General features: G+C 45.3%; 1 protein-coding gene and 1 long non-coding RNA gene across 8 annotated transcripts in view; one reads left to right on the top strand and one right to left on the bottom strand.

The window, feature by feature from the left end:
* The window catches only part of MAP3K3 (mitogen-activated protein kinase kinase kinase 3), a 75498-nt gene that overhangs the window by 7497 nt on the left and 44799 nt on the right, over window positions 1-23202 (bottom strand). For 5 of the 7 annotated variants that reach the window (XM_077969577.1, XM_015120052.3, XM_077969579.1 and 2 more), the window contains 4 exons: window positions 21724-21844; window positions 6868-7001; window positions 3157-3230; window positions 140-207 (listed from right to left, as the gene is read on the bottom strand). In XM_077969577.1, coding sequence (XP_077825703.1) covers window positions 140-207; window positions 3157-3230; window positions 6868-7001; window positions 21724-21844 — 397 coding nt within the window. The remainder of the gene's footprint in view (window positions 1-139; window positions 208-3156; window positions 3231-6867; window positions 7002-21723; window positions 21845-23202) is intronic. The other 2 variants (XM_015120051.3, XM_015120053.3) reach the window with 1 other exon arrangement.
* Window positions 14861-18243, top strand: LOC144335871 (uncharacterized). The gene is made up of 2 exons (XR_013407066.1): window positions 14861-16766; window positions 17291-18243. It is a non-coding gene; the product is annotated as an uncharacterized LOC144335871 (long non-coding RNA).

The raw sequence follows: 23202 nt of genomic DNA, 5'->3' as shown, positions 1-23202 counted from the left end.
AGCCCCCAAGCCCCCAAGTCACCTAAGACCTCAAAGCAGCAAGCCCAAGGAGAGCTACTGACTCAGAACAGTTGAAGCAGAGCCACCTGAGGCCCCACCCAGACCCCCTGCATTGCCCACCCAGGCTCTGTGAACTCACCTGAGTATTCCTGTCTATTGTCAGGGAAGCTCTGGGCACGGGACATTCGTGATTTCCGGAAGGACGGGCTGGAGAAAACAAAAAGAAAAAACGGACTCCCTGAACATTTCTACAGCAACCCAGCAGGGCATCCAGGCAGTCTCCCTTTCTAATCTTTGCCACAGCGTTAGGTGGGGGAAGCAGATTTTGCGGGAAACAGCCCTTTCCTGACCCCAGCTCCTGCTTTCTCCACTCTCCCTTCACTAGTCTGTGACCCAAATTTGACAGCACCCTGAGTGGTAAATCTCCCCCATCTGACCCAACTCCAGCCTGGCTGCACAGCCTTCTCCCTCCTTGGCCTTTCTTCCCACCTCTGTAACAAGAAAAGAGCTCCAAGAGAATCCTTTGCCCAGGGAGTAATAAAAATAGCCACAGCATCATTGTTTATAGGTTGCTGCTTTCTTACCTATTTTCTAAAGTGAGTTTTTTCTCATTTAATCCTCAGAACGCTCTGAAGTAGCAAATATACCATATAATAAAAATAACATAATAGCAGATCCACTTGTTGAGCAGCTATGCTGTTTCTGAGTTCACAGACACCCCTACAGATTAGGTATACATAGTCCTATTTACTTGCTCAAAGACAGAGCTAGGAAGACAGGGCCAGACTTTTTTTTTTTTTTTTTTGACACCGAGTCTCGCTCTGCTGCCAGGCTGGAGTGCAGTAGCACAATCTCAGCTTACTGCAACCTCCACCTCACGGGTTCAAGCGATTCTCCTGCCTCAGTCTCCCAAGTAGCTGTGACTACAGGCACGCGCCACTGGCCAGGATGATCTCGATCTCTTGACCTTGTGATCTGCCCGCCTCGGCCTCCCAAAGTGCTGGGATTACAGGCATGAGCCACCGCACCCAGCCCCAGACTTTCTTTTTTTTTTTTTTGAGATGGAGTCTCGCTCTGTCACCCAGGCTGGAGTGCAGTGGTGCAATCTTGGCTCACTGCAACCTCCGCCTCCTGGGTTCAAGTTATTCTCCTGCCTTGGCCTCCCAAGTAGCTGGGACTACAAGCACGTGCCACCATGCCCGGCTAATTTTTTTGCTTTTTTTTGAGACAGAGTCTCACACTGTTGCCCGGGCTGGAGTGCAATGGGGCGATCTCGGTTCACTGCAACCTCTGCCTCCTGGGTTCAAGTGATTCTCCTGCCTCAGCCTCCCAAGGAGCTGGGATTACAGGCGCCCGCCACCAAGTCCAGCTATTTTTTTTATTTTTTAGTAGAGACAGGGTTTCACTATGTTGGCCAGGCTGGTCTTGAACTCCTGACCTCGTGATCCACCCACCTCAGCCTTCCAAAGTGCTGGGATTACCAGGCGTGAGCCACTGCACTTGTTTTTTGTTGTTGTTGTTGTTGTTGTTGTTTTGCATTTTTAGCAGAGATGGGGTTTCCCTATGCCTGTCAGGCTGGTCTCGAATTCCTGACCTCAGGTGATTCGCCTGCCTCGGCTTCCCAAAGTGCTGGGATTATAGGTGTGAGCCACTGTGCCTCAAGGCCAGACTTTAAATCCAGGTCTCTGACCCCAAAGTCTATGTTCTTGCTGCTAAACCAGGCATCTTTCTTTCAGCTTAATCACCACCATCCCATTTCGGAGATGGGGAAACTCAGGAACAGAGAGGTTAAAAGACTTGTCTGAAGCCATTCAACTAATATTTGGTGGAGCTGGGACTGCATCTAGGTTTGTCTGACTCCAGATCTCATGCCCCTTCCCAGATTCCATGAAGGGAAAATGAGAGCCCTGAGCCCAAGTCAGGCTGGACCTCAAGGAAGTAAGTCCAGGTCATTCACAATGAGAAGAAAAGAAAGTACTGTAGGGACAGAGGAAAAAACCCAAGAATACAGAGGCAGGTAAATGTAGCTATCTTTCCCAGCATCCACCTGAATGGCCCTTTCCCTTATACAAGAGTGCTTACTGGCCTTTTGCGGCGGCCACAGGTTTGAAACTCTCAAGGCAGTGGCACAGGGGGGCTGCCCCCTCGTTTCCCAACTACTAGACCTTCCGTAGTCCTCTTCTCTCCCCTTTCCCCTCCAAAGCTTAGGAGATAGTCCAAAGCCAGAGTCAATCCCTGTCTTGGCAGAGCCCTCAGTCTATGACAGCAAGGCCTGGCACTCCTGCCTGTGTCTTCTTACTCCCCTGGTTGGAAAGCAAGCCCCGAACAAGGCAACACATTGGAAAGCAAGTAACCATAACTGTATTCTATGATATCTAAAGGGAAGACAGTGCTCATCAGTGCTTAGGTCTATTGGGCAAGACAATGCACAAATTTAGCCACAGTCACAATATCACTACCCAAATGAACAATTAATCAGTTACACAAAGTAAAAAAATCCCCAAACCTGCTCCATAGCCTCTGAACACAGTCCTAAGCCCAGACAGAGGTGATCAAAAGTGCTCTTGGGCATAATGAGGCAGAGGCAAGGGAGTGGCCAGATCAATATCAAGGCCTCTCCAAACATACCCTTTCTATTTGGTATGTAAAGGACATCACTTGTTTCCTCCCAAAGTTTAAGAAGGAGATATACACACCAAGCAGGTGGCGCGGTACACTAGGCATTCTGGATATTCTGTTTTTGGGTTTCAGTTTCTTACTCCACCAAAAACACTTGGAATAAAAAATGGTGGTAAAACAATGGATGAGAATTTAGTTTTTCCCCTAAAACACTGACAGTCCACTCCTTCTCAGTTCAGATTACAGCAGTGAGGCCAAAAGAATGAGAAAGGCATATATTATGTGGAAAGTCAAAACATGTAAAGCACTTAGAACAAAGCAAGTACTTAATAAATGAGCTGCTATTTTATGAGCTATTATTACATTCATTTAATTATGCAATCATAACATTCTGGTGGTGTTTGGGAAATTAAGGAGAAGGCTTTCCTAGAAGCATGATGCTTTAACCCTGGGTCTGCAGAGCTAACTCTTCTTCCTCAACCCATCAGTTCCAAAAATGCCTATGCATTACCCTCCAAGCCACCCACAGTCCCATACCTGTCTGCTGACCTGTCCAAGGATTGGCAGCTTCCAGACAAGGAATTTTCTGCACTGCTCAGGGGATCCAGCATCTGAAAGGCAAGTCAAACAATGAAGCCACACCCCCCAGCCCCAATTCCCCCCAATGACCCAGTTTTTATGGCAAGGGCCAGCAAATGGGCTTTTTGTCAAAATATGAAAGTGTCCTTTTTCTCCCCATGCAGTGGGAAGAATGGTTAGAAAGGTACCATCCTCCCCCTTAGTTTAAAAGGCAAGTTTCCAGGAGGAAAAAAAATGCTTGGCTGGCATCCCAAGGAGCTCTAGCACGACAGCAAAGCAGAGGCTCTGCTTTTCTTGTTGGCATGTTCTTGGCTTATTAACACTGGAGCCTGGTACTGGAGATGGTACTACCCTGCTGAGCCTTCCAGTGAGTTTGGGTGGGACCCTAATGCTTCTGTTTACACTCTGTAATTTATAATTTACAAAGACAAGTATTGCCTCATTTCACAGATGAGCACTACAGGCCTAGAAAGGTTAGAAGACTTGTCTAAAGTCATAAAACTAGTTAGTGCACAGCTGATACCGGAACAAAAATGTCCCAGTTCCTGGTCCAATGCAGAGGTAATAGATAACTAAATATATTAAAATATTTCTCTGGCCCCTGGTCAAATGCAGCAACAAAAGGCCTTTGGAATCACTTTTGCTCCAATCAATGTCCTGAAGGTCCTCCCTTTCATTTTCTCTGCACAAAAGTGGGGGTGGGGGTGGGGGTGGGGGAGTGGTCTTCAATTTCAGAATATTGATTATCCGAGCTCCAACGTTAAACATTACATAGGGGCCAGGCTTGGTGGCTCATGCCTGCAATCCTAGCACTTTGGGAGGCCGAGAGGGAAGGATCACTTGCACTCAGGAGTTCAAGACCAGCCTGGGCAACATAGTGAGACCTTGTTTCTGTTTAAATTTTTTAATTAACTAAAAAAAAAATTACATAGGGAAACAAAGTATCAGAATTATGAAAACTCACTAACAATCTCCATAAAATTAGTTTCCAACTCAAACATTTTTTCCCATTTAATACTAGGGTCCATCCCCACCCATAATTTCAAATGCTTTAGGTCATGCTGTCATATATGATTTTTAAAAATCTGCCAATCAAGGCAAATTCATTGCAAAATAAAACTGCAAATGTTGCTAAGGATATAGCATAGCCAAAGTGGATGAAACCAACATGGGAAAGAACTGCTTTCAATCCATCGGATGCGTATTTGGCAAATTTAGACCAGTTAACAGAAAAAGACAAAAATGGACAAATAAATAACAGGGCAGGTGTGGTGGAGGAAGAATACCAAAGATTCACGAGACGCCTTGGGGAAAACTGCTGAGTCCTGTGAACGCTCTTGTAAAAAATGACGTTCTTTATGGTCAGAAGTCAAGCAGGGAGTGAAGGATGTTACACTGTGCTAGCATTTTGTTGTTGTTGCTGTTGTTCGAGACAGGATCTCATTCTGTCACCTAAGCTGGAGTGCAGTTCCCTGCAGCCTGGGCTCGAGTGATCCTCCCACCTCAGCCTCCTGAGTAGCTGGGACTACAGGCAGGTGTGCCACTATGCCCAGCTAATTAAATTTTTTTTTTTTTTTTTTAGAGTCAGGGTCTTGCTATGTTGCCCAGGCTGGTCTTGAACTCTTGACCTCAAGCAATCCTCCTGCCTTGGCCTCCCAAAGTGCTGGGATTACAGGTATGAGCCACTGCGCCTGGACTGGCATAATTTTTGTTGGAAAAATTAGGCCAAAAAATTAACATGAATCATGCTTTATTCATTCTAAAAATCAGTAAATAGATGCAATTACTTAAACCTGATTAAAGAAAAAACAAAATAAACTTATCATACTTTCACTTTTCAGTAAAGTCACACTGGAATATTCTTTCATTACATACGATGCAACGTCTGTTCCTGCTAAGTAGATTGATCTCAAATAGCCCGTTACCAGGAGCAATTCTCTTCAGCTAAAGAGGCAGGCGCTGGGGGAGGACCTTGGTAATCCCCAGCCACTGCCTTCCTTGGCCTCTTTCTAAAAGTCTGTCCTCACTAGGAGTCAAATCCTCCCATGCCTTCCAGGGCCATGCAGGTAAAGTGAAAAAGTGAAGTGGGCAGATTATAGGACCATGGAAGGGACACAGACTGAGGGCAATCAAGCTCATCTGCAATCTTTGGGATTTTACACCCAAGTCACCCCTAAAACAGCTGATATCCAGAAGTGCCCTGGTTAGAGAAACCAGAAAGGGTGGTCAGTAAAACGTCCAAAAAGGAAATCTGCAGCTAGAGGCACTCCAGGTCACTATTCCAAACATGAATTTATCTGGAAGGCAGGAGTATAGAAGGAAGAAGAATACAAAGGGCTTCTCATAGCCTATATAGTTTGAATAATGAAAGAAAAGTTAACGAGAATCAGTTTTTTGTAAAATCTCCCATGTGACAGCACAGGCCTTCTGTTGGATATTTTCCCCTTAAGAAATTTCCCCTTCTCAGGCCAAATCCCAGAAAGTATAAGAGCAGCCTTTTCTTTTACAATCAAAGCAAGTTTATTGAAAAGACCAGAATGACGCTAGAGATCTCACTCTTGCTGAGTTCACTAAGCCAAATTGCCATTTGCATCAAGTAAGCCACCAGTTTAAAAGTTAGCCACTAAAATGGCTGAGCCACTGTGGTACACACCCTAAGGTGATCACTCCCTCTATCAATTAGTTCCAATGAACTGCCTTTCCCTTTAGTGCAAGTAGAACCTGTGACGTGCTTCTTGCCAACAGACTATGGCAAAGAAGACAGAACATTCATTCCTATGATTATGTGATTTTTATGACTCCATCTTTGCAGACTGGAGTAAGAGATTCTCCTGCTGGCCTTGAAGAAGCTGCCATGTTGTGAGAGGGCCCCATGGCAAGGAACTCCAGGTGGCCTCTAGGAAGGGAACTCAGAGAAGCCCTTAGGTGACATTCAGAAGAAGAGAGGAACCACAGTCCTACAGCCACAGAAACTGAATTCTGTTAATAACCATCTAAGCTTAGAAGAGAGCCTCAAACTCAAGAAAGGCAGGCAGCCTGGCTGACACCTTGATTGCAGTTTTGTGTGACCCTCAGCAGAGGACTCACTTGAGTCATGCCTGGACTCCTGACCCAGGGAACCTGGAAAATGATAAATGTATATTGTTTAAAGCCTCTAGGTTTGTGGTAATTTGTTATGGAGCAATAGATAACTAATACAACTGTCTACCATCATAAATGGTCAGACTAACCAATCCTACAGTGTAATTTTGATATGGTTTACTCCCTATCTTTCATCAAGTAACAGTAAAACTAAAATATATCCAATGAAAAACATAACCTGTCACTTTAGAACCAGTCATATGTTAAAACACTACTGAAATGAGCTGGGCATGGTGGTGCCTGCCTGTAGGAACAATGAGAGGACCACGATGAAGGAAAATCTGTTAAATGCTCACCCAACAGCAAACAGACTACGTAGTTTAGATCCTTTAGATCCCATCTTTGGCAGAAATTGTTATTTGGCCCTTAAAAAGGGACAATCCATATTTGGGCAGGCCTAGTTTATAAAAGAGCTTTCAAATGTGGTTCATGTCCCTCAGTTCTGCACTGTGACTACTGAGAGCCCCTTGTTAGGACCCTGGTCTGCTGATACAGGCCATGGGCATATCCCAGCCCCCCTATACTCACGCACTGCTCGCTGGTCTCTGGGATGAACTCCCCCTCACTGTTGATGCTGGTGTAGGACCCCTGCCGGGCAATGTGCTGCTGCCGCTCAGGAACATAGCCAGGGGGAGGTGAGCTTCGGCCAGGGTTCTGGGAGCCTAGAGCACATAAAGGAGGCTTTCAACAATAGAGCCCAGGGCGTGTGGCCCAAGAGGAGCAGGCATGGGGCCAACTCAGAGACACTAGGCCCTAGAGGTCAGGAATGTGACTCCGATGGGTTATGGCACCAACATCCAGCATGTGCCAGCTCCCTCAGGCAAACAAAGTCCCTTCCTAATAGGAAACAAACTCCAGAGATGGAGCAGGCACTACGGCATATCCGACCAAAAAAACCTTGGCACAAAACAGAAACCAGAATAACCCCTATGAGACCAATTTTAGCTGGCAATCAGACTAGCTTTTTAAAAAATTCTTATATATAATTACTCCTTCATAATGTCACCATCTCTCTTCCTCTAGAGCACTAACATCATTTCCTCCCATCCGCTCAATGCATCAGCTTAGTCCTCTTTAGTTTTGGGTCCCAGCAATATTTTGAGAGTGGGGACCAGGGAAAGGTAACTGAATATACCTGTGCATTTCTCTCTGCTGCCCTGTTCCCCCAGCCAGTGTCTCCCCTTATTTGTTCTCTACCTGTATCAGGTAAAAAGACCCTCCTTATGGTCTGGCCAGGATCAAAAGGCAGCCTTCTCCATTCCTACCCACTCCCACACTTCCTGTTTATGAGTAATGATATCACCTTTTTTTTTTTTTTTTTTTTTAACTGAGACAGGGTCTCGCTATGTTGCTCAGGCTGGTCTGAGTAATGATATTATCTTGCATTTATGTGGTGCTTTACTTTTTGTTACACATTCACAGTAATTAACCTCATTTGATTTTCAACATCCCTACAACAGAGGTTTGGCAAATATTTTTTGAGTGCCTGTTAAGTGGCAAGCATTCCACAAGGTATTTTTATAACATTTGTTACTTCACTTAATCCTTTCAACAATCCTGAAAGCTAAGCATTTGCTTTACTTAACAGAGCAGGAAATGGAGACTCAAGGAACTTAAATCTTCAAAAAAAAAAAAAAAACCCAGAACACCCAAAAACAATTATTTATGTTTTACAGGTAAGAGACTATAAAACCAATTTACAGGTATTTTCACCACATCAGCTTGTTAGATGAAATGGTTTATCATCCTAATGTTAGTGAATGACAGAGGTGTGCAGAGACATACTATGTAAGTCATTGAGCAATGCTTTTCTGCCATAAGGGAGTTTGAGTCCAAGAAATCAGGTCCTCCCTCCTCCTAGCCCAAGAGCTTTTTCTGACTGGCTGTGTTGCTTTCCATGATCAGAGGAGACAAAAATGAAGCATCTTTTTTCCTTCCTAAGCTCACCAGACAAACCAGAAGAGTCCATTTTCAGAAGATTTTAAAAAAGCTTTACCAATACCCACACAAATATTTCTCGTAGCTTCAAAACTTAAACATAGGACTCTTATCCTGAACCCTTTTCCTGTTCTGAAGGGAACAAATTTATCCTGTTGTTTAGAAAACCAGAGACACAAGAGCCCTCCACTCCCTTATCTACCACCCCTTACCTCTCTCCCACGACCCAGCAATTCCCAGACACCAGGAAAAGCAGAAGTACCATCCCTCAACAATGCAGGCTACCTTCCTTGCTGGCCAGTTTCTCCAGTCTAGTTCAGGGGCTATATAGCACTAGGTTTTCTGAAATGGAACTGCAGGCAAGATGCTCTGTGGAAATGGCTAAGGAAGCAAGAGAGACCAAGTTTGGTAGTTGGAGACCTTGGGAAGTACCTGACTCATTCTATTCTGTTTTATTGTTTTGTTTTGCTTTGTTTTCAGAGACAGGGTCTCACTATGTTGCCTGGGCTAGTCTTGAGCTCCTGGGCTCAGGCAATTCTCCCCGTTCAGCTACAGGCAGGTGCCACCATGCCTGGCTTCCCTCCTTTCTTGATGATAGATCCCTAGTCCAGACAATTTTAGATGGAAAATCTGAGATACTCAGTTTTAGTTTTACGTGTGTGTGTGTATACATGTTTATACATTTATGTATATATATATATTTCCTATCGCTCAAAAGCTCATGTGTGACCAGCTGCAGGCGCTCACACCTATTATCCCGACACTTTGAGAAGCAGGAGAAATGCTTGAGGCCAGGAGTTTGAGACCAGCCTGGGCAACATGGTGAGACCCCATCTCTACAAAAAATATTTTTAAAATTAGCCAAGCACACACTTGTGAACCCAGCTACTTGGAAGACTGAGGCAGGAGGACTGCTTGAGCCTGGGAGGTTGAGGCTGCAGTGAGCCGTGTTTGGACCACTGCACTCCAGCATGGGTGATGGAGCGAGACCCTGTCTCAAAGATAAAACAAAAGCTCATGTGGAGCCAGAAGCACTCAGCCTGTGCCTGGAAGTAGAGGTAGCGTACCAGGGACTAAGCATCTACAGCAGAGGGTGCTCAAGAGCCCAGTCCAGGGTCTTAGAACATCCTGGAAAAGAGGGTGGGCCTGACAGACAGGAGTTCAACAAACTCCCTGAACCAGAGAGACTACCACTATTTCAAAGACCCTCAGAAGGAAGAAAAATACTTAATGGGGAAAAAAAGAATGGCGGGGAGTCTTGCTCTGTGTGTGTGTGTGTGCACGCCCTTTTAGGGATGGGGTCTTGCTATGCTGCCTAGGCTGGTCTCAAGCCTTGGCCTCCCAAAGTGCTGGGATTAAAGGCATGAGCTCCCATACCTGGCCAGAGGGTTGCTCTTTGAAATATATTTTCTAAGAAGCTTGAACTATTGTTTTTCAATGACCTTCAAGAAACTGACACTGACTCTTTTTTTTGAGATGGAGTCTTGCTGTGTTGCCCAGGCTGGAGTGCAGTAGTACAATGTTGGCTCAAGGCAACTTCCACCTCCTGGGTTCAAGCAATTCTCCTGCCTCAGCCTCCCAGGTAGCTGGGATTACAGGCGGCCGTCACCATACCCAGCTAATTTTTGTATTTTTAGTAGAGACAGGGTTTCACCATGTTGGCCAGACTGGTCTCAAACTCCTGTCCTCAGGTATCTGCCTGCCTCAGCCTCCCAAAGTTCTAAAATTACAGGCATGAGCTACTGACTCTAATTCTTCTACATTAAGTCAGTTGTTCAGAACATATGGTTCATGTGGTTGTGCTGAATACCTTTTGATGAATTCGCTACTGAATTGGTATTGGAGAATACTTCCAATCTCCTCTTGGACACATCACCCCAGCCTCCCTCCAAGGATGTCTCTCTGGCAGGAAAGCTAACATGGAGTCCTCAGTAATCTGGTTTCCCCACCTGACTCCAGAGCAGAGGCCAGAAACAAAATTGCTCTGAAAACAGGCATAGAATTTTGCTGGATTTCCTGTCTCAACATCTCACTCACAGGGTAGAGGCCACCAATTCTGAGATAAAGTGGTATCTGAGCCATGCCTTTGAAATGGTCTCAAACAGCCCATGGAAGATAATTTGTCCTATTTTCTAAGCCCTAACAGAAACTAAAGTTACTCTGAGTGTAAATTTAGGGATATTGTACCATGAATTAACAGAGCAATAAAATCAGCCAAGGCAATATTTTTTTTCTTAAAAAATGTTGTCACCTCTCATTTAACCCTTACTACTAACCCTGCAGTGGTGGTGCATTATCATCATCCACATTGTGCAGAGGGAAACCCAAGCCCCAAAGCCATAAAGTGACTTAATGGTGGGGCTGAAGAGAGAAAACAGGCTTTGTGACTCTCACACAGTTCAGTGAAGGCAATTTGGGGACCATAATTTATTTCCAAAAAGGGTAGGTATGCTGCTCAACATAGTGGCACAAGACAAAACTTCTCCTTGACCTGGCCAGGCTATCTGTTCCCCATGAGTAATCCCTATGGAGGATGGAGATCCCATTCACAAGGAAATATGACAGACTGCCAGGCATGGGAGGGAGGCTAACGTGGGGACAGCACAGGGAAAGCACAGTGCCATGTTTCTTTCTTTCTTTGGAGTGCAGTGGCATGTTCATAGCTCACTGTAGCCCCAAACTCCTGGGCTCAAGGGATCCTCCTGCCTCAGCCTCCCAAAGTGCTAGGATTACAGGTGTGAGCCACCTCCACAGTGCCATGTTTCATGTAGCTCAAATTCAGGGTTGTTTTCTCCATGATCATTTGGGAGTCAGAGGCCAGGGATATAAAATGCCGCTTAGCCAACAGAGGGCTTGGAGGCAAAGACAAGATGGAGGTTTAGGGGAACTCTGGACCAAGGAAACTACTCCACTTTCCAGTGACCCAGACCTCACACACCCATGTACCTGGCTGCTTCCCTTGCTACTGTAACACAAAATTCCAGCACAACTATGAAAAAAGGATGGTTTTCCTAAGCCCTATCATGCCACAAAACACAGAGAGAGCACTATTTAACCCTTTGCTTATAAAAATTAGCCTACTGCCTGCTTCCTACTTTTAGCTTTGGATGACATCTTGGTAGTCCACAAGTTCCGTGGCAATTCAGTCCACATGTCAGCAACATTTGTCAGCAGCAGAAGCAACTCTAAGGAGGTAAGCAAGGCACATGGAGAAGAGACTAAGCTTTGAAATTAGATATACGTGGGTTCAGATCAGGCTTTGCCACTCATTAGCTAATGATCTAAGCTCTCACCTCAATTTTCTCAACTGCAAAAACAGGGAGAACTATCTACCTCATAATTTCTTTTGGAAGTTATAAATGTGCTGGCACAGGTATATATCTACATAACCCTATCTCACGGCAGGAACTCTGCAGAACCCCATTTGTACCCTTCACTCTATGTGGCAGATATATGGGGTAGGTGCAAGATGGATTCCACCCTTCTAGTGTGCCTTCCTGTAATTCAGAAGCTAATTGGCTAAAAGCTGTATTTCTAAGACTTTCTTTAGGTTCAGCCAATCACATGCACTTTTGTGAGATTAACAAGCTTCCTGCTATTCCTGAGCACAGTCACAGAAGTCTTTGGTTTTTCTGCCACAGTGTTAGCAGAGGCCCCACACCTGGTTTCCAGCTTTGCTGATGCTGACAGACAGGTGTGGACCAGAGCTGAGGGGCACTGGACTTCTGGACCGGTGGCTTCCTGATTACAGAAGAGGGAGGATGCTCTGTGGTGTGTCTTAACCTAGAGCCTGCTTCTCTTTCTTCCCTCATTGATTCCATAATCCACAATGTGCACCTCTGGCTTATGGAATCTCTTCTTCCTGAAACTAGCTACAGTGGGTTCTCCTCTGCGCAACTGAACTCTGACCAATACACTCTGGAGCTGTATTATACATTTTAACTAGAACAAATAAAAATGTCTCTTGTAAGGGATTGATTGGAGAGAAAAACTTCTTATTTATGAAACCTCAGATACTGGTCCAAACTATGCCCAGACAGGATGAAATGCCCTGAATCTGTTACATGGAGTGTCTGGGGTGAGACTTCCCTGGGATAAAATATCCATGGTCCCCCTGACACCTGTACCCTCCTTCATCAGTTGCACTGAACTCTCCCCTGGTTTTATGAGGTGGAATGGGACTAGCTCACATGAGGCCAGCACTACAGACCCAGGAGGGCCTGGGGGGAAAAATAGCAAAGGTTTTCTGAGCTTTTATTTCCAGCCAGAGACTTTCACTTTTTCCAATCCACACTGCGCCTGCAGAGAGCCAGTCTTGTTATCTGATGGGCTATGTGCCAGGGGCTATTGTGCACAGGCCCACAGGCTGGAGCAGGAAAGGGAAGTCTCCCCAAACCAATGGCTATCAGAGGAACCAAATGGAAAAACCAGGAGTTGGCAGAACTGCTCCAGGGCATTTTCAGTTTTGTTTTTAATCTTCATTTCAGAAACTGGGAGCCAATGAGATACACAACAGCAGTTGAGAGCAACTGAGACAGGGAGCTGAACAGGATAGGATACTGGACCATAAACTCACTAAAGGTTACATACTTACCAGCAGTGATAGCAATGAGCCAGACAGCAAAAAGCACAGTGCTATGCAAAACAGCTCATTCTGTAGGTCTCAGAAGGCTGCCTAGGCAGGGGTCACAGGCTTTCTTGGAACACCCTTCCCTGGTATTCCAGCCTGAACTTGCTCTAGCCTCACTGGGCCATCTATGCCAACAGGCCCATCTCAGCACCAACTGAAGCAAAGGAGCACAGTAGCAGTTCCACTGTTGAGAGGCCCACAGCTTCCCATGAAGGCATTTTACACAGAAGGAGAAGAGCCGGGTTTAAGCTGCCAGCTATCCTCATTCCTCCCAGTGCACGCTAGCTCTCTACCAGCCTCCTTAACCCAAAGAAGCAGAGTCAAAGATAAACTCTCACTCTAGGATATGGTAGGTTCTTTTGCTTTGTACTCTGACTTAAAGCTGAATGACAGGCTTTCAGATTCTAGCCCTTCTCACAGAAGAACCCTAATCAGGAAGCTGATGCAGTCAGGAAGTTGTCTCTGCAGGGAGTTCTCGGGCTTTGGGTCAATGTTAATGTGCAGGTCATTGCAAGTATAAAGAGATAGCTTTTTTGGCCACCAACTATTTTGTAAACTCCTCTCTCTTCAGGGACAGATGAGATGGGGAGAGTAATCAAATCTTTTTTTCTTTCTCAATAGAAAATCTTAACTAATATTCACCCATATGCTCACAGTGGACCACACTCTGTAGAACACAGTAGTGGGTAGAATTTCCGTAAGACCCTAAGAACATCTTCTGTTTCAACTTTCAAAATGCCCATTTTATTTTGGAGCCGCTACCACCATCAAAGTTTCTGATCTCATCTAGCATCATAGAACTTATAGCAAGGAGGGAAAAAAACCTTTGGAGATGAAAGAAGCTAACCATTTTGTTTTCAAGTGTATGGTCACTACCCCTGCAGTCCTGGTTTCTACCCTTTCAAATCTGTACTAGGACTGGAAGCTGGTCCTGCGCACTGCTCTCTTTTTACTGCCCAGTTGTCGCTATAAGCCACCCTCATCCTTTCCACATTCTTTCTTGTCCTCTGCCTGAATTTTCCCTCCTCGTCTCTCAGAGGCAGAGGGCTCCTCTCTTCCTTGCGAAAGCATTATAAACCTTCTACCTGGACTTGATTCATCTCCTTGATTCATCTCCTTGAGCAGGAGTCAGCTCCCCCAGGGTCTCCTCTTCATCACCTTTAACCCCTTCTTTTCAGCTGTCTTTATCCCTCCCTTCATACACTTCCTCATATCTCTAGCCTAAAAACATCCTGGGCTGGGCATGATGGCTCATACCTATAATCTCGGCACTTTGGGAGGCTGAGGTAGGAGGATCGCTTGAGACCAGGAATTCGAGACCAGGCTGGGCAACATAATGAGAACTCATCTCTACAAAAAAATTAGCCAGGTGTGGTGGCAAGCGCCTGTGGTCCCAGCTATTTGAGAGGCTGAGGCAAGAGGACTGGAGGTTGAGGCTGCAGTGAGCCATGATGGCACCACTGCACTCCAGCCTGGGTGACAGAGAGATGGGGTTCTGCCATGTTGCCTAGGCTGGTTTCGAACCCCTGGGCTCAAGCAGTCCACCCACCTTGGCCTCCCAAAGTGCTGAGATTACAGGCATGCACCACCGCAACTGGCAGGCCCACCATTTCACTACCAAACTCCTAAAAAACCTGATTGCCTCCACTCAGGGGTTGGAGTATGGCTTGCCTCACTATGGGACCAAGTGGCAAGATAAGGACAAAGACAGAGTGAGAACTGAGGCAAAGGCACTTAACAAGATGAACTTAGACCATACAGGAGTCAGAATGCAGCAGGAACAAGTCCTTTTTTTTTTTTTTTTTGAGACGGAGTCTCACTCTGTTGCCCAAGCTGTAGCGCAGTGGCACAATCTCAGCTCACTGGAACTTCCACCTCCCAGGTTCAAGTGATTGTCCCACCTCAGCCTCCCAAGTAGCTGGGATTACAGATGCGCACAACCACACCTGGATAATTTTTATTTATTTATTTTTTTTGAGACAGAGCAAGAGTCTATCCAGGCTAGAGTGCAGTGGCACGATCTTGGCTCACTGCAACCTCTGCCTCCTAGGTTCAAGCAATTCTCCTGCCTCAGTGGCCCAAGTAGCTGGAATTACAGGCGCCTGCCATCATACCTGGCTAATTTTTGTACTTTTAGTAAAGACAGGGTTTCACCATGTTGCATAGGCTGGTCTCGAACTCCCGTTCTCAGGTGATTTGCCCGCCTTGGCCTCCCAAAGTGTTGGGATTATAGACATGAGCCACTGCACCCCGCCGACAAGTCCTTAGTTGAGGCTTGGTTACATGGCTTAAGGGCACTACCCAATGTATCAAGGAAAAATATTGCTTGAGCTTCAAAGGTAGGTAGAATTTCCATAGGCCAAGGTATGAGAGAGGATATCTTCAGGTAGGGAAATTCCACCTGCCTGCCTGGTGATCTCCCCACAGGGAGATTAACTCTTTTGGATTAACTCATTACTTAGTAGGGGGTTTTTTTGTTTGTTTCTGTTTTGTTTGTTTAGCATGAACTAGTTTAACAGACTAAATGGCCTGAAAAAAACCTGGAATTCAAGGTGTGCATATTATGATGGAAAAAACAAATGGTAAACATGATACCTGGCTTCACATATTTGAAAAACTGTCATATGAAAGATTTTATCTGTGTTTATTTGCTGCTCAAGAGAGCAGTACTAGAATCAGTAGGTAAAGTGAGAGAAAGCTGATTTTCAATCCAAAATAAGGAAGAATTTCAAATAAATAAACAAGTCTGGAATTTGATTGGGCTACCCTGCGCTTCCCCATCAATGCAAATGCTGCAGTGTGAACTGAGTAGCCCGCTTGCTGCACAATCACTAAATATTCACATGTATGTAAATAATGATGGGAAGGAGGCAGCAGAGGAACCCGGTGGAAGGCTGAATTGCTAAGGCTTACTAACCAAGGACTTCTTTGACCCCACTTCTACTGCTAGGACTTTTCCAAGTCTCTCATGCTAGACCTTGACTCCTGTCTCGGTTTCCCTTCCAGAAAGTCTTATCTGTACCAGCACACAGCAAGCACTCAGACATTTGTGAATGAAAAGAACAGGTTTCTGTCTCTTACCCTTGGTCTGTCCTTACCAACCTGGCTGGTTCTGTGTAAGGCCTTCTCCCCACACTCCTAATTTGCTTTCCTACTTCTCTGGTTACTCCTTTTCTTTGTCCTTCACAGACTCATCCTCTTCTAACTGGCCACTAAGTGTTGGGTTCCGAAGGCTCAATCATGGACCCTCTTTTCTTCTCATTCTATAGTCTCTGCTTAGGCACTCTCCCCTGGGCCCATGGTTTCAACATAACAATTTCCAATATTTTTTCACTAGCCCTGATTTTCTCCCCTCTGAGCTAGAGACCCATATATCTAACTGCCTCTCTGATATCTCCTGTTGGCTATATCAGAGGCACTTCAATACCAACATGTCTAAAACATTAAGTCTGCCCCTTCCCATCACCTGGAACCACACTCTCTTTCAATATTCCTGTCTTAGTGAAAGGCGATGCCATTTATTCATCTCCACAAAGCAGTAATTTACCTCCCTCTCTCTCAATATCTGCAAATTATTTTTCTTCCTTCCTTTCTCTTTTTTTTTTTTTTTTTTGAGATGGAGTTTTGCTCTTGTTGCCCAGGCTGGAGTGCAGTGGTACCATCTCAGCTCACTGCAACCTCTGCCTTCCGGGTCCAAACAATTCTCCTGCCTCAGCCTCCCTAGTAGATGGGATTACAGGCGCATGCCACCACGCCCAGCTAATTTTTGTATTTTTCGTAGAGAGGGGGTTTCACCATGTTGGCCAGGCTGGTTTCAAAGTCCTAACCTCAGGTGATCCACTCATCTCGGCCTCCCAAAGTGCTGGGATTACAGACGTGAGCCACCACACCCCGCCTCATTTTTTTTTAAAATGAGATTGGGTCTCACTATGTTGCCTAGGCTGAGCTCAAACTCCTGGAATCAAGCTATCCTCCCACCTTAGCCTCCTGAAAACACCTGCAAATTCAATCCAATACTATAGTAATTCTTAAGCCTTTTGGTCTTAGAACCTACCCTTTGCACCTTAAAACTGAGGGCACTTCGCTTTTATTTATGTGGGATTATCAACTGATATTTACTGTATTTGAAATTAAAACTCAGAAACTTTAAAAACATTTTCTCAGGAGAAACCAGTGGAGGAAAAAATAAATGTTAAGAATACAATCATATACAAGCACACATGCCCTTAAGCCAGTACAGTGATGACATCACCTCAGGCACATGACCTCTGGAAAACTCCACTGTACACTTGTGAGATAACTGTCATCTCTCAGCATGATTATGAAAATAATTTTGAGGGCCAGGCGTGGTGGCTCATGCCCGTAATCCCAGCACTTTCGGAGGCTGAGGCATGTGCATCATGAGGTCAAGAGGTCAAGACCATCCTGGCCAATGTGGTGAAACCCCATCTCTACTAAAAATACAAAAATTAGCTGGGCATGGTGGTGCATGCCTGTAGTCCCAGCTACTTGGGAGGCTGAGGCAAGAGAATCGCTTGAACCTGGGAGGTGAAGGTTGCAGTGAGCTGAGATTGTGCCACTGCACTTCAGCCTGGTGACAGAGCAAGACTGTCTCAAAAAAAAAAAAAAAAAGAAAATAATTTTGAACTCACAGGGTCAAAGGACCCAAGGGACTCCCCAGGATTCCCAGAACACACTTTGAGAACCACCAAAACAAAACGCCATGTTCTGTCGGTTTTACCTCTAAAAGTTCACCTGTTCCTTCCCTCTCTCTACTTCACCAGCCTACTCCAAGCCCCAGTTTTCTCTACCTGGACCACTGCATTAGCCTAATGCAGTTCCCTGGTATTCATTCTTGCCCCCTCCAATCTGTTATCCACACTGCAGCCAGATCAATCTTTTCAAAATACAAATATGAACATGTAACACCACCCACTCCTCTTCACTTAAGAACCCTAAAGTAGCTTTTCACTGCTTTCCATGCAATGATCAGAATCTTAATCAGGGTCCACAAGGCTCTGCCTCCCTCCCCAGCTTCATCCTGCTCTCCCCTTCCCCTTGCTCCCAGCTCTCCAGCTATCCAGACTTCTTTCCATTTCTCAGACATACCACACTTCCTCTTGCCATCAGGCCTCTGCTCTGGTAACATCCCCTGTCTGGAACCCTCTTCCCTTGCATCCCTTTTGCCTAACTCCCAAATCTCATTCATGCCTAAGGTATTCCTGGCCCCAAGATCAGGATCAGGTCCCATCCCTTAGTTATAGTCCACCATTTCTTTCTTTCTTTTCTTTTTTTCTTTTTTTTTTTTTTTAAGACAGAGTTTCACTCTCTCTGTCACCCAGGCTGGAGTACAGTGTGCAATCTCCACTCACTGCAGCCTCGATCTCCCAGGCTCAAGTGATCCTCCTGCCTCAGTCCCCTGAGTAGCTAGGAGTAGAGGCACTCACCACCACGCCCAGCTAATTTTTGCATTTTTAGTAGTGACAGGGTTTTACTGTGTTGGCCAGGCTGGTCTCAAACTCCTGGCCTCAAGCAATCCACCTACCTTGGCCTCCCCAAGTGCTGGGGTTATAGGCGTGAGCCACCATACCCAGCCCATTTCTTAGTTATAGCCCACTTGCAGCACCACACACCTTTCAGTCAGTTTGTAATTATACATTAATGGCATCATAACAAGTAAATGTCAGTCTTTCCATGGATTGCAAAGGCCACAGGGACAGGGCCTGTGTCTTTTTTGCTTCCCATATTTCTGGCACATAGTAGATATTCTGGTAATTACTTTTTTTTGGAGACAGGGTCTCGCTCTGTTGCCCAGGCTGGAGTACAATGGCACATTCATGGCTCACTGAAACCTCTGTCTCCCAGGCTCAAGTGATCCTCCCACCTCAGCTACCCAAGTACCTGGGACTACAAACACGCACCACCACAGTTGGCTAATTTTTGTATTTTTTGTAGAGAAGGGGTTTTGCCATGTTGCCCAAGCTAGTCTCAAACTCCTGAGGCTCAAGCAATCCACCCATCTCAGCCTCCCAAAGTGCTGGGATCACAGGCATGAGCCACCATACCCAGCCAGTAATTATCTTTTGAATGAATGAACAAAAATGTAGAATGATGGAAGAGAGATAAGACAACATGATAGTTGGGGCGTGGTGGCTCACGCCTGTAATCCCAGCACTTTGGAGGCCAAGGCAGGCAATCATCTGAGGTCAGGAGTCTGAGACCAGCCTGGTAAACATGGCGAAATCCCATCTCTACTAAAAACACAAAAATTAGCTGGGAATGATGGTGCACACCTGTAATAGGCTGAGGCAGAAGAACTGCTTGAGCACATGAAGCAGGGGTTGCAGTGAGCCAAGATGGCATCAAGGCACTCCAGCCTGGGTGACAGAGTGAGACTGTCTCGAAGAAAAAAAAGACAACATGATAAATATTATAATGGTGATGGGTATCAGGGGCAAACATTTTCAGTGGCTTCCCACTGCCTACCAAAAAAGCCTAAGTGCAGTTGAGAGTCCCTTAGAAAACACCCAGGCATCCTTTTTCTTGGCCTTCTCTACTCCTCCTCCAAATGTATCAGCCAGCCTGGACCTGAAGTATAGTGAGCTCTCCACAGACGTAGTTTAAAAGCCCTTTCTCCCGTTGTCTCCTATGGAAATCCTCCATAATCTTTCAAGGTCCAGCTGGGACAGCTTCCCTCAGAATGCATATTCCAGATCATTCCAGTTAGAAATCATGTCTCCCATTTCTTGGCTCTATGGGAAGGCTCACAGGTTCCATCCATTCTCTTGCCACATCTACCTTACCCCACACACACTCCAAAGTCCCTGGGGTTCTTGGAACCCACCAAGTTCTTTTGTGATCAGCCTGGCAGGTGCTCCTTACTATGCCTGAGATATCTATCTCTACTTGATGTTCAGTAAATGTTCCTTGGAGTGTCAGCTCTGGTGTTGCCTGTTCTGTGAAAGCCCTTCTCTCCCAGGCTGAATCTGCTCCAGCCACCCTTGCTCTTCCACATGCTTCGCTGCAGCATTCATCTCAGCCCAATGGCTGGTACTTAATGCTTTGCTGAATGAAGGAAGGATCTAGGTATGCTAAGAGGCTGTGTTGCCCATTTTCCAGATAAACAGGAACTACTTCACAGAAATCTCGTTCCTCAGCATTCTCAGCCAGGAAAATAATTTCTATATATAGCTCCCAATAACATGGAGGAAGGGTCCAGTGGCTGAGTATTTAGCCCCTGCCTCCATGCACATATCATAGGTTCTTGCTTGGGGGCAGGAGACCCAGTTACTGCCCCATCAATCCTTACTGATTACAAGGGACCATGCTGCCCGCCTCCATCCCCTCAATCTCCACAAGGACTATGGAAAAGAGGCCAAACTGGCAGAGCTTCCCAGGCTCTGAGGCACCCAGATTCCAGGGCCAGAGATGCTCTGGCTAGGCTCTCCTTGCTAGGGTACTAGCTCTCCCTCCTCAATCAACACATCCCCCAATTATCTACAGAAATCTGAAATGCATATACAGACTTTCAGCCTGGCAATACTTAGTACCAGTACTTACCTGGATTCTAGAAGTTACTCAATAAGGCAAAGTCAGTACCTCGGCAACATATTTTTCCTGCAACTCCCTCATAAGGCATATTGCAAACAGACAAACTCAGAAACAGTGCTTAGATCTCTCAAGCTCAGCTCAGGATTTTCAGAGGACAGTTCAATTTGAAGCAATCCTACCTATATGGATAAGGCAAAGCTGGCTTTCTAGCAGGAGCAGGGGTCTCCACAACATTAAGGCAGCAGGCTCAACACGATGTTTGATAAGGCCAGATTTCCCTTTTGATACAAGTTTCACAATTCAAGAAATGGGCTTTCTCCCCAGACTCTCAAAAGTGGGATCCACAGGAATCCTGGATTAACTAGTAATAATTCACAGGCCTGATTTAGATTCCTGTCCTGGGAAGGACTAGTAGCAGCCACAGAGCTTTCTGACTAGTTAGCAGAGGGTTTTATATACAGTTGGCCCTCCATAGCTGCCGGTTCTGCATCTGTGGATTCAACCAACCATAGATTGAGAATATGTGGAAAATTATAAAAAAAATAACAATAGCAAAAAAAATACAAATAAAAATTTAGCATAAGAACTATTTACATAATATTTACATCATATTAGGTATTATAAATAACCAGAGATGATTTAAACTATAAGGGAGGATGTGGGTAAATTATATGCAAATACTACACTATTTTATTTCAGGGACTTGAGCATCCACAAATCTTGGCATCCACAGGAGTCCTGGAACCAATCTCCTACAAATACAGATAAATGACTGTACTATGTCAACAGTCTCCTTTCCTTCCCAGACAACTAAGCTTGACTCTCTCAAAAGTTTCATTGGTCAGCATCTTCCCTGAAGTATAAAGACTTCTCGGGAATCATAAGCAAGAGGTTTAAGGTTAAAATTCAAACTTAGACCTGACTCCTAACTTTATAAGTCTCTATTCTTCACAAGAATGGTCAAAAGTGAGTGTAACACAGCTGGAAGTCTTCAAGTAGATGTCTGAGGCGATCACTTTTTCAGGAATGTTTAAAAGGAATTTAATCACACTACTACATCACTATATTTTAAGTTCCTTGAGAGTCAGGATACCATCCCAGTTATTTCTTTGCCCTTCCTCTCTAAATAAAGGCATAGAGGATTACTCCACACGGAGTAATAGTCAATAAATATTTGATGATTATTTAATTAACAAATACTTGTTGCTTTTTTAAAATGTGGGCAGATAAAATAGAGGGCGAGAAAAAAGGGGTGAAATACTCACTGACGGAGAGGTGCCTGCTTCTGGGCTCGGGGGGCTGGTAGATAGTATTTATATCCCCTGCAGACTGGGAAGCCTTGATCCGCACCTGTCTGGACACCCCAGAGTGGGGAGAGGAACTGTTCTGTAAAAGAAGAGGAAAAAGGCCAAGCTAAATCTTTACACAGTCAGGCCTATCAAGGCCTTCTCACCCTTTTCCTAAGGACTCCCTGCACGCTCAGCCACCTTCATGCTTTTAATACATGAGTTACCCAGCTTTCCCCCAAATCTGACTCCTCTATTTGTCTCCGCAAACCACTATTTGCTCAATGTAGTTTTACAACTTCAATGATATATGAGCGCTGAGACCTAGCGCCCCAGTTTAACAGGTGATGATCCAGACATGGAGGAATAACAGGCATTCCTGTAATAATCTGCAAAACAAAAGAGAGCTGTAAATACCCTCTCATAAAATTCTTCAGAGAGTTTAGGAAGAGTAGCAGAAAATTATTTCTGCAGAAGAGGGAGTCAGAATAGAAAATGAATGATGGCAACTTGCCTCCCCAACAAAATTCTGGTTGCTATATATGTATTTAATCTTATTGGTTGATTGACTGACACAGAGTCTTGCTATGTTGCCCAGGCTGGACTCAAAACTCCTGGGCTCAAGGGATCCTCCCACCTCAGCCTCCAGGTTAGCTGAGACTATAGGTACATGCTACCATGCCCAGCTTATATATGTATGTTTAAAAGTAGCTCAATATGCTTCTTTTTCCCAACCATAATCACTCCCTGAACATTAAGAAGATTCCAGAGGCCAGGCGCGGTGGCTCAAGCCTGTAATCCCATCACTCTGGGAGGCCGAGATGGGCAGATCACGAGGTCAGAGATCGAGACCATGCTGGCTAACACGGTGAAACCCCGTCTCTACTAAAAAATACAAAAAATTAGCCAGGCGAGGTGGTGGGCGCCTGTAGTCCCAGCTACTTGGGAGGCTGAGGCAGGAGAATGGCGTGAACCCGGGAGGCGGAGCTTGCAGTGAGCTGAGATCTGGCCACTGCACTCCAGCCTGGGCGACAGAGCGAGACCCCGTCTCAAAAAAAAAAAAAAAAAAAAAGAAGATTCCAGGGTTTACATGTAAATCATCTCAGGATCATGTTCAATTGAGAAAAGCTATCATAAGTACCATTCTGCCAGACAGAGGTCAAGGGCCTGAGACGAGGGTCAGCAATCCTCCCAGCACCCACTCACTCTTTCCACCCGGCCCAGTCCAGCCACCACAGAGAAAACTAAGCAACAAAGGGGGGCCTTTGCACCGAGAAAGCTTAAAACTAAACCCTGGAGGTAATCAAGTGATGTCAGGATGTGATTACAAATAAGCAGGGCACTGGTGAGAGCGGGGGTGAGAGCTCAGGATTTAAACAAGTTGGTTCAAAGTTTCTACTGGCTCCTCTATCTCCTCTACCTCCCCCTAACAAAAAAAGTCTGATCTAAACAAACTCT

This window comes from Macaca mulatta, chromosome 16 (assembly GCF_049350105.2).
Source record: "Macaca mulatta isolate MMU2019108-1 chromosome 16, T2T-MMU8v2.0, whole genome shotgun sequence".
Taxonomy (NCBI): Eukaryota; Metazoa; Chordata; class Mammalia; order Primates; family Cercopithecidae; genus Macaca; species Macaca mulatta.
The sequence above is the reverse complement of the archived record's forward strand: the minus strand, read 5'-3'. Positions and strand labels throughout refer to the sequence as shown.